General features: G+C 37.4%; 1 protein-coding gene across 2 annotated transcripts in view; it reads left to right on the top strand.

Moving 5' to 3' along the window:
• The window catches only part of SCAF4 (SR-related CTD associated factor 4), a 74,601-nt gene extending 65,472 nt beyond the window's left edge, over positions 1-9,129 (top strand). For both annotated transcript variants that reach the window (XM_054047972.1, XM_054047964.1), the window contains exon 20: positions 7,227-9,129. In XM_054047972.1, coding sequence (XP_053903947.1) covers positions 7,227-8,062 — 836 coding nt within the window. In that variant the 3' untranslated portion in view covers positions 8,063-9,129. The remainder of the gene's footprint in view (positions 1-7,226) is intronic.
• Positions 9,130-12,024: the final 2,895 nt, after the last annotated feature.

The raw sequence follows: 12,024 nt of genomic DNA, 5'->3' as shown, positions 1-12,024 counted from the left end.
GCCTCCTGCACGCCACAGAACAGCTGGTCTGGAGGGACGGGGGAGGCACTGATTGGGGCTGCCAGTAGGTGGGAGGGAGCTGATTGGGGTCTGCTGACGTATTACTTTGGCTCTTTGGCAATGTACATTGGTAAATTCTGGCTCCTTCTCAGGCTCAGGTTGGCCACCCCTGCCCTAGAGGGTTGAGTTCAGTACTGCTGTGTGAGAGAACCAGACCTGGTCTCTTGTTCACTAGACTAGCAAAAGACTGGGTGGGAAGCAGAAATTGTTCTCCTTCACTTAAGATAGTAAAGTAGAGTGCCTTGCATAACTCTTCTGAATTATTATCAAAATGGGAAGGGTATTAGAAGATAATACAACAGGCTGTAAACAGTCACCTGCAATTAGCTATCCATTGCCATGGAGAGAAGCAGGCAAGGGGCATCAAACACCTTGGACAATAGAACCTTTCATTCTTGAATATGGGGTGTAGCTATTTGGAATAGACATTGACAAATTCTACATGAAGGCCCTATCCAGCTTCTTCTGGGCCTTGAGGTGGGCCTTCAAAATTGAGAGAAGTGGGAAAGCAAATAGATGGAAAGATTTTCAAATCTTTCAAGAGCATCATGAAGGTCCATCTGAGGAACTAGGGGTGATCTGAGGTGGGGGGGGGGGAAGGAGGAGGGAAATGATCTTCAACGATGTGGACAACATAGAAGACGTATCTCAGCCAGTGGAATTTAAGGAAAGAAGATTGTTCTGACAAGATGTTCATAAAAGTCTAACCCTAATAATCTTGCCTGGGAATACTTTAAATGTAATCTGTATAAAGGCAGGGTCTTTCTTCTAATATTTTTGTAAATTAAAATGAAGCTTATTTATCTGTTTGGTTTACAAAAAACATGTATTATTGTATATAGAGTTCTAAATGGATTAATTACTGTAAGCTTTCTTATGCTGTTTTACAGTGATGTCATAGTTACGTTTTGTTCTGTCACTCCAGTCACCTATCCAGTTCACATCTGCATTATAGTTCCCTTCTCAACAGACAGTTTTGGTTCTGATTATCTTTATAGTCACATTGTGTCTGAATTTTATGTACAATATTAATTTCTGAAAGGACCTTTTTGTGCACTGAGAGTCTCCATAATGAAGATCTTTGGCCTTAACATAATATTTAACCAAATAGTTCACCTTCAGATGCACAGATTATTTCATGTACAAGTTACAAAAAAGTAGTCTTGGAAGAAAAATTGATACACAGCCCTAATTCTAGTAGAAGTGTGTCATTGTACCACTGTGTTCAAGTGCTGATAACTTAGCTTCAAAATGAAAAAATACATTTTTTGGTGTGATGTCTACATATGAGAGCAGTTTTTTAATAATTTTAACAACCAATCACATTTAATATAATTCTCCAGTTTAAACACCCTTGACTCTTTAGCCAATACAGTGGCTAAATATTTCCACCTTTTCAAAATATCTTTTTTGGAATGGAACATCCAAAGCACTGTTTATTTACCCAACATTAAGTGAAGTTTTACAACCATGTCAGGGTGGCTTTAATTCAATGGATGCTCCTGATCATATCTACTTTCATGATAGTATTCTCATTCTGCGCAAGACTGTAGAAGCACAACTTCACTTTGATGTTTTTGGTCTCATCCAAACTGCTCATAACATAACTTGGGATGTGATGTCATAAGTTCTCATATGCAAAGCAGATTTTTAGATCCTGCCAGTGATCATTGATCTGCCTCCTACAAGAAGTGGTGGTCTTGACTCACTAGGTGGTACTTTATTATTGAACAAATGCTCTAGCTTTAGTAGGCATGTCACTATTGAACATATGTTTGAGATGGCTGTTAAAAGGCTCTGACCTGGCTTTTTTTTTATGCTAATTGAGATACTGTGTCACACTTGGTATAAGTAGAAATGTTCTGGTGACCATCAAAATTCCAACTCTGGCACTTGCATTCTACCCGAAAACAAATTTTGCTATAATCAACTTCCTGATAATATTAAATGTGTGGTGCATATCTCTTCTCTCACCCTCTGCCATCCTTCAGTGAGGTAACTGCATGTTAGTGTAATCTATGTTAATAGAGAAAAATAAAGTAAAACACTCTGAGAAAAGATAACTCTATTTTGAGCTAAATAGAAGCAATGAATGTGTATTACAAAGTGGCAATTAGGAAAGGAAGTTTATGGGCTATTTTTAAAATGTACACTGTGCTGGTGACATAACTGTACCGCTAGACTTTTTTGTGATAACTCATTGTTACAAAAATACAATAAACATTTTATTTTTCTCCTTAATGTAGTAGCAATACCAACTCTCAAGACAAGTGACCAAATGAGAAATCTAGTAGAATTCATAGAATATTAGGGTTCAAGAGACTTCAGGAGGTCATTTAGTCCAATTCCATGCTCAAAGCAGGACCAACACCAACTAAAATCATCCCAGCTATGGCTTTGTCAAGCTGGGCTTTAAAACCCTCTAAGGATGGAGATTCCATCACCTCCCTAGGTAACCCATTCCAGTAAGAGAGGGAGAGCTCTCAAACACCACTCCTGTAATTGAACTCTACCTTAAATCAGTCACATGACATGCTTTGATTTCACTAACTAATGTTTTATAAAATCAATAACATAATTTATATATTGGTAGCCAAAGCTTGATATGGTAACCAAGTTTTTTTTTAAATGATGCCTAAAGTTAGGCTCTGAAGTTTGTATTTGGGCACGTAAATAAGTACCATGATTTTCAAAAGTGCTGAACATTCAGCGACTCCCATTGGCTTCTGGGGAAGCTGTTGAATGCTTGGTACTATAGAAAATCAGACCAATTATTTTGGTGCCTAAATATGGATTTACAGCCTAAATTTAGACATGCAGGCTTCTTTAAATCTTGGCCTGTGTTAATGGATACGATAGAAAACTGAGAGAAACAAAACTTCTTGGTTTCAGACATGGACTCAATCTTGAAAACACAAGAAGCTATGTCAAGTGAAATTGTGCATAAAATTATAATAAAGGAAATAGTGAAGTTGGGAGGAAATGACTGTTTACATCATTTAGAAATTTTTGCTGTGCAACCATTTTCATGGATTTCATGACAGTATTTAATTTTCCAATTTTATGGTGAGCAGTGTTAAGATCTTATCAGAGATTTGCAATGCAAAAATCTGATAGTTGTTGGAAATTAAACATTTTGAAATCTTAGCAATAGCCTCCATCTTAAACATTTGACCTCCTGATGGTCTAACAATGTCCCAGAATTTTGAATCTCAATATTTATATGTCATCCTAACAGATCTCCAGAAGAGGGTGTGTTTTGGAGCAAAAATGGATAAAGTTACACTGGACTTTGGACTGAATATTGTCCAGAGTTTGGTTTTTAAAACAAATGTAATATTTTTTAGCTACTTTAGAGTTACAAATGCTAAACCTACCAAAAAGAAACATGTGGATTTGTAAAAACTGCTGGGAGGAGCTGAACAGAAGTGGAATTACATTGGCCTAGAAATCTAGCTTTATCATTCATTACAAGTATATTAAAATGACTATATTAACTGTTTTAGTATATTATATCTGACAAACCCTGGCCTAAAGCTGCTTATACAAAACAAGGCAATTACAGCATTTTGAGGCATAGCTCATCTATGAATGAAGCGGAGTATCACAAAAGCAGCTTTTGATACTACGTGTAACACTAGCAACATCCATGTTTCTTGTTGAAGAACATATTTCAAATACATTTTATTGCTGAGCTCTTTGTGTTGTATACTTTTAAAAGCACCTTAGTATATATTGCTGGTAAAAGCTATGTAGGCCATTAATATTTTTTGTCCCTATGTGTTGCATGAATGAAATCTGACTCCTCACATATTCCTCATATAATAATGGCAATTAATGTCTGTTATGAGTACAAGCCATGTTCTAGCTAAGAGATGCAGAATGAAGCATGTAGTTAACCTATCTGGAGAGTTATAAATGGCTATATGTAATTTAAACCAATTATTAACAAAAAAAATTACAATAAATCTGTGTGGTTAAGATGTGATTTTTCACCACTGTCAATAGTCATGGATGGGCAAGTAGATCTTATTCCAGGGCAGGTAAATTTTCATGACTACCTACACAATTACTGGTGGACACTTAAGTGTGGGTGGGGTTGTGGGTGTTTTTTTTTTTTTTTTTTTTTTTTTTTAAATAACTCACATGTTGCTTACAAGGTCAAATGTTTGTAGGGGGAGCTTTGGTACTTCTTTTCACATTTGATGATTAACAGTTTGACATTGAAATCCTGTTTCTACCCCAAAGGATTACAAAGTAAATTATATCAAAAGTTGTGTGTACAATCAGAGTAGTGTTCTAATTTTTATTTAGCACTTGTCAGTAAACTTAGATATGTAATTTATGGACTTTAGGCTTAGAGTAAAATTAGTCTAATGCTTGAGTCAATTCAGTAAAGAAATTCTATAGCCTAACCTTGTATGGTGCAAGGCTAAAACATCCAAGACGCTTCACTTACAGTGAAATCTATTCAACTACTCTGGGATGATGAGTTGGTCCAAGCTGGAAAGAAAGGAACTTGCTGACCGTTTTATGTTCTTACACCGTGAGAAGACTGGGGGTGGGATAGACACCACTGCATTTTCAGTGTGCTGAGGATGAGAAATTAATGAGCAACCAAGACTTCAAAAATGGAATTAAATTTTTTCTTGTCATATTAATGTTTCTAAAGTTTGTTTCAATGTACTCTCATCTGTCCTATGCCAAATATAAACCCAAGGCATCTACCTGCCTTTTTAAACTCATTACATCACAGATTTAGATAGGTTTTTATTTGTCACATTTATTCTCTATGCAGTAACTTTGCCTCACAATATAAACAACCAACCATAGACTACACAGAGATGCTGGTTTTATGACTCATTACAATAATTTGTAGCACACACTACTGCCTGCTAACCCTGAATTGCACACTTCATTTTAAGTGGTCCCAAAGAAGAGCTTAGTGAAACTCAAAAGCTTGTCCCTTCCACCAACAGAAGTTGGTCCAATAAAAGATATTACCTCACCTACTTTGACTCTCAGGCATTCTTTGACATTTAAGAAGAATAAAATATGTATTAGCATGTATTGACTATTTGCTGAGCATTGTACAAATATGAGAAAATGGAGTCTCATGAGCTTAGTTTGTTCATAAACCAGATCATAATAGGCACAATTGCAAGAATGATATGGTGAAGAGGTTATCAAAATGCCCTTCTTTGGGAGACAAAAAAAACACAACTCAAGCTAGCTTTTACTGGTGGATTCTTTATCAAGAATGTCACAGTATCAAACTCTGTAGTTAAAGTATCTGGTTGGAGAGGAAGGCAAGAAGATGGACGACCGTACCATGGACCAGTACAACAGCCAGCTTCTTTATCATTCCTGCAGTAGACTCTTGCTATCTAGAGCCTTTAATATCCATGCTATAAGTAAGGAAGATACCATAGTGCTAGGTGTCAGAGATGGATGACCCTAGTTCCAAGGAATTTAATCTAAATTTAGTTATCATAACTGGAAACAAGACTGTGGGTACTGTGAGATGAGAGATTGTTCTTGGGAAAGCATTACACACTACTGATCATTAAACATGTCATGTTTACCTGGGGCAGGGGGAGAGGACTAAATATAGTCAGATTCACACTGAATTGAGTTGATACTGTAGCTGAAATGGAGTTGAGGGATGTGAAATGGGGGAGAGATCACTTGATGTGTCTTTTTCCCTCTGCTCACAACAGTGGCTTTAAAATTCAGGCCTTCTGTAGTGGTACTCTTAAGTAATTTAAAAATGTAATATATGGCTTTTGGTTAAGGTTTCTGGTTATTTGTCTCCCCTGGAAGAGCAATCTCAAAACATCTATAAGTTGCGTTGTTAGCTTTATGTTCACTTAGTCTAACTTTCCTGTGACTGCTTTTATGAATAAAATCTATTATTTTCATGATAAAAGTTTAAAAACAAAATAATTAATGAGACAGATTAAGATCAATTTACATGTTATGCTGAATGAAATCCTGCCAATATTCTGATTAAAGTTGAGTCCTGGAGGTTCCTTTCCCTTGAAGTAAAAACATTTTTGTAAAATATCTACATCAGTTTCTAGCTTTAAAGAAGTATTTTCAGACCAGCTTCTCAATGAGCAGAATACAGAAGTGACTGAAATGAGTCATAGGGCTGGGGTTGTAGATGCATATAAAAGCTAAATAACGGGCCAGCCATGTTATCAACTGTAAACAAATGGAACTGTGCAAGATAAACTCCCACAGTACATGTTTTAAATACTTGGCTGTGACAGTTCTTGCAGTCTGCTCTTTTTTGGACTCCCAGGTATGGAGCGTATGGATGTAAAGAAGCTCAGGATTGAGCCTGCTCTAGTGGGGTGTTCTCAAGTTTTATACTTTTTTCCTTATATCTGATCACAGCATTCAAATAGAGCCCAGATTTAAGAATGAAAAACAGTTGAGCGAGACTGCTATAAAGTAATTTAAAGGTTAAAATTTGGCCAACACCTGGCAGTTACCACCTTAAAGAACAAAGTAAAGTGAGTTGTATCTACTCTCACCACCTGCCCAGGTCCCCAGTTCTGGCCACACCCCCGTCTCAGGAAGTTATTCTGCACCTGCTGCCCCTCCCCCATTCACTCCGAGACTCTCCCTCCTGCCTAAATTCTAATCTTAGCTATTTTCAGTTGGGTATGAATTTAACTTTTCTCCTGCTCCTTTAACTACACTTTGCAGGCTGGATAGTGGGGAAGGTGCTGCAGCAGTTGTGAAATGTGGAATATAAATTGCTAGGAAGTTGGAGGTGTAGCCAGAGCAGTGCAGGGAGGTGGAGATAAACAGCCCACTTCAGTCTCTCTCCTGCACAGTAGCAGCTGCCAGGCTTTGAAGGTAGACTATGAAAAACAAAAATACTATTTAGTATTAACTATTTTTATGCAAATGTATAGACACAATCTCTATTTAAAAAATGGTGTGTTCTTTTACAGTGTTTAGTATATGGCAGATGTGTATTTATGAGACCGAAACTACAAGGAGTGAATAAAATTCAAATAGTATGCAAGCAGTTCTGATTTGTCCAGCCTTCCTAACCCTACTGTTTTTTATAAGCTTTAAGGGGGTAACTTTCATAAGAGAGACTGAGGTTATGGTCTTTTTATAACAGATTTACTTTTTTTGGTTTGCAGGTACTCAAGGGGTTACGCCACCTGCTCCTGTGATCGGGCTACAGGCACCATCTACTGGCCTCCTTGGTGCACGGCCTGGTTTAATACCACTCCAGCGACCTCCAGGAATGCCACCACCTCATCTACAACGGTTTCCCTTGATGCCACCTCGGCACATGCCTCCCCATATGTTGCACAGAGGTCCACCTCCAGGACCAGGGAGCTTTGGAATGCCTCCACCACATGGAATGAAAAACCCTTTTCCACCACCTGGTCACTTTGTCAGGCCTGGTGGGATACCAGGAGTTGGAGGACCAGGTGGGCCTGAAGATAATAGAGATGGAAGGCAGTTTAGGAATGATAGGCAGACATTCACTCCTAATAGAGACCAGGAAAGGTTTGGAAGGAGGTCTTTTGGAAACCGGGTAGAAAATGAGCGTGAGCGCTATGGTAACCGCAACGATGATAGAGATCATGAGCGACTTGGTAATCGCGAAAGGAGAGAATGGGGAAGAAGAAGCCCTGAACGTGATAGACATAGAGACTTGGAGGAAAGAAATAGACGGTCCAGTGGACACCGAGACAGAGAGAGAGATTCTAGAGATAGGGAGTCTCGTAGAGACAAGGAAGAAAATCGAGGAAAGGAAAAACCTGAGCTGACAGACAGGGCAGATGGTGACAAAAACCATGAATCTCATAGTGGCAAAGTGGAAAATGCAGACATTGTTTCAGAACTTAATAAAGGGGAGTCTGAACCTACAGGTGTAAAACCTGATGAAGAGTTAACATCTGAGGCTACCTCATCTGTTGAGCAAGCCGAAAAGGATACCGGCTCAGTTGTAGAGGCTCCTCGCTAGAGACTGGAATTTGTCAAAAACGTGACAGTGACATTTAATGGAGTGTAGAGCTTTAGAGTTGTACAGTACTGCTGTATTATATTTGCTTCTGCTATACCACAGCCCCTCAGTAGTTTGTGGGGAATTGTAAGCAATTTGATTGCTTCCCTTCTATTTAAAATAGTGTCAACATAACACAAAATACTGAAGATATGAATATTACCCATTTTTGCTGTAACTTTTTTAAAGTTTTGACTTTAAAAAGTTTACAAATCAGAAGTAGAAGTGCTTTCTATTTTTTTTTTTTTTTTAATTTAAGAAAAGGTAACGGTGAAAGCTCCTCAAAACAATAGGGATGTTTTTAATAAACTCTATTTTCGTAACAAACTTTAACGTGTGCTATTCTTCCTACACTGCACTGAAGTGGAAAAGGATTGTTCAACATCTTAAAGTTTGAACTGTTAATGCTGTACTGGAGTCTAAATTAGACTGTTTTGTTTATAATTGTTAAAAAGAAATACATCTGTTTGTGTAGCTATTCACAAAAGCAAATTTTTATTTGTAATAGTTATTTTGATTTTTAGATTGCTGCATTTTAATGATCTACTTGACCATACTAGGTAAAGGTTAGTGGTTTTAAAATGTTATTTGAAGAGGTAATTGTTTAAGTGTTTGCAATGCAATCAAGGTTTTATTTTTTCTCCAATTGGTTCTATAATGTTGCCCTAATTAACCTTTAAAAATACTTACTGACAAAGCAGACCACTTCAGAAAGTCTGCTCTGCTTGTAATGTTATATTAAGATTGTGTGTGGTGGGCTGGGGAAGCACCAGTTCAGCATCTTTTGTACTTGTAATTCATTAATGCTTTTTGGAAGGGGGGTGGGAGAGAAATCAGAGACACCAAATCACCAATTTAAAATGCTAACCTATTTTTTTTAAGTGGGGATGGGAAGTGGTGGTGGGGATATTCAAGGGTTTTATAAAATGCTGTCTGTTCCTTCACACAAGTCTAGCCAATTACTATTGTTTGTTTATATTAAAATTGCCTATCTCCTGTACTCTAGCAAGAGGTAGGCTTAAACTTTTTGCCCATGTGATGGTATAATTATCAAACTAATGGAAGAATACACATTCCTGTATTTGTGTAAGTTTAACTGTTTTCTCCCTCTGACAAATTATTTTTTTGTAAAATAAACTACAAAAGGGCAAGTACTAATTCTAATAGCCCTTCTGCTGCAAACAATTTAGAGGCTGCCAACAGTAATCTGAACCAAATCCCAAAGAATTCTACATCTGGAAGCTCTTTCTCCTTCATTATCCTGTGTACAAGAAAATGAGGCTTATGTTACACAGAGGTTCAACTGAAGCCTGTTGTACTATAAAATGTAGTGGGGGAAAAAAACTCTCTGAATCTTGTCCATGTTCAAATGTTTTTCCCCTGGGAGTAGATGTGCTCTGCATTTTAAAGTTGATTTTTCTTCCTAAGTGAAGGGCAGCTGCTTTCTTACATCAATACTTTTTCATAGCTGGGATTTTTTGGGAGGGAGGTAACAGTAGGGGGAGGATATGGGGGGGAAGAGGACATATATTTTTTGTTCTTGCAATAGCAGAATAAAGAAAAAAACTTTACATACTTGCAGTGAACTCAAATTCCATGTGTTAAAACTTGTGTATCCTTAATGTTTGTTCCATGGCAGGCCACTGGACCTAACTTTTTTTATATAAGAACACATTTGTCTAAGTGTAAAATAGTCTTAACTGTCAATTCTCCCCCTTCCTTATAGGTCTTTGAGTGGATACATTTTATCAAGACATGGAAATAACCATTTATGTATTATAGGTAACATGAGTGTCACCCTACACTTCCACCATCTCCATTTAGAAATCAGATTTTTCAAACAGTGAACAACTTACTGTTTGCAATGCCATTTCTTAATGGTGTCCTGTATACAAACTCTTAAACATTAAAGGGTAAATATGGTTTAATTGTGTGCCAGTAACATTGTGAAATAGTGCATATTTTAGGCTAGCCTGCTTTCATTAATATTTAATGGTCCAGTTAACCTTTGAAGTCTCCCCCCCCTTAGGATGCCTGTAATATGAGTTGCACTCAAATCAATGCAACCAGGCACTGCTGAGAAGGTGCTGAACTTTTTTCCTTTTCATGAACTTAAGTAACTGGTGTGGGTCATTACTTTGGAAAGGAGTATTTTGATAGTGCCCCATTTCAGATATATTATTGTATTTGGTCACTTCACCTGAGTTTTTTTATTATAGCAGAAAACTTTGTCATACCATCTGATACTTAATAGTATAAGAAAATGTTGTTTTGAAAGTAAATACCTGCCCCAGTTGTATAAAAGCCAGTTATTCTATAAAAAGTAGGTTAGCCTGTAGTGAGTGGAACTAGTGGATGATGCTTTGCAAGTTTCCCTGCTACCATGGATCAATCCACATCTGCAACAGTACAGTGCCTAAGACAGAGTTGACCTTTTCAGTAAGCCAATTTCAATTATTTTATAATTTAGACAAAACTGTCTTCTCCACTCCTTAAGTAAAATCAAACTTAGGCACATGTTGTCCAATAAGTTGATTTTAAATTAGAGGGTTGTTGGGGGAAGATGGTGGTGGTATTGGTACACACCTTATTTCAAAGGTTCAGCTGCCTGTGGTTGAGTAATGCTAAGACCCTGAAACATCCCCCTCACTAGTATCAGTACTACTGTCAGACAAGTCATGTGTAGAATAACAGAATGGTAGAGTTCCCTGGAACCTGTACATGATTGTTTGCCACCTTTAAAGAATGACAGCATAGGCATTTTCTACAGTTTTATTGCTATTCAAAGAACCATTCCATTTGTAATTAGTTACATGGGAATCTAGGTGGCTAGAACTGCTGCCAACTACCACAGCTCACATTTTATATATTCAAAATATGAAGGAGTGTTAACATCTTTAAAATTCTTATGAAGAGAAATAGAAGTGTTAAATAGTAGTATATACCAGGAATTACTGGGCCCTGGAAATGCCTAGTTACTATAATATACTGTATATATTATATTTGACACTACCTGGAGAAGAAAAGCCTTACATTAACTTCATATAGATGGTGCCCTTAAGACATGCATGGTCATTTCAACAGCATGACCTGGGCCAAGCCAGCTGGGTTGGTAATAGGTGAACTATCTTCCCAAACCATTCCAGCTAGTTAATTAGTTCAAGAGGTATGATATATAGTTTTGGCAAATGCAGTAAGAGTATCTTATGGATCTGTATCCAAAAGACTAGTGCCACATAATACTACAGTTTGATAAGCAGGTAAGGCTTTCAGTCTAGATGATTGCCCTTGTTCTCACCACCACCCCTGTAACTAAAGTAGCAAACTAAAGCCCTTCTCTGTGCTTGGATAGTATTAGGTTTGTTTTGCTTCCCTCCCATTCCAAAATGCTGTATAGCTACAGCTTGTAGGAAAAAAAAATTCTGATGAAATTACATATATAATATATAAAGAACAAGTTTTACCCTTAACCAGTCAGAACTGAGCATGTTGTATGGCAGTTTTAATCGTTTAGTATTGCTGCAAGTGAATAGGCAAAATGCTGTGCATGAAAAAGGTGTGCTCAGCATTTAGTTTAATAATACCTCCTTTCAACAGCAGAGGCAGCAATTCTATAAACAGTTTTGTTTTCAGATATTTCACTCAGATGTAATGTTCTGGTCTTCCAGACTGGACTAGAGAAGTGGATCCATATGGGGAACCCTGTTTACATGATCAATGATGCTAAGGGTTGAATGAATGACTTTCAGTGCAGCTGTTACCCTGGTGTATAACTATGTCCCTTCATTATAGAAGGTTTTACAGTTAGTATTACAGTGCTCACTCATAGGCCTTAAGTAACTTCTGCACCTGTTGAGGGTTTAGGAACTGGAAGCCACTACATAGATGCATGTTGATATTGACCCTATCCATCTTTAGGAGTG

This window comes from Malaclemys terrapin, chromosome 1, assembly GCF_027887155.1.
Source record: "Malaclemys terrapin pileata isolate rMalTer1 chromosome 1, rMalTer1.hap1, whole genome shotgun sequence".
Lineage (NCBI taxonomy): Eukaryota > Metazoa > Chordata > Testudines > Emydidae > Malaclemys > Malaclemys terrapin.
The sequence above is the reverse complement of the archived record's forward strand: the minus strand, read 5'-3'. Positions and strand labels throughout refer to the sequence as shown.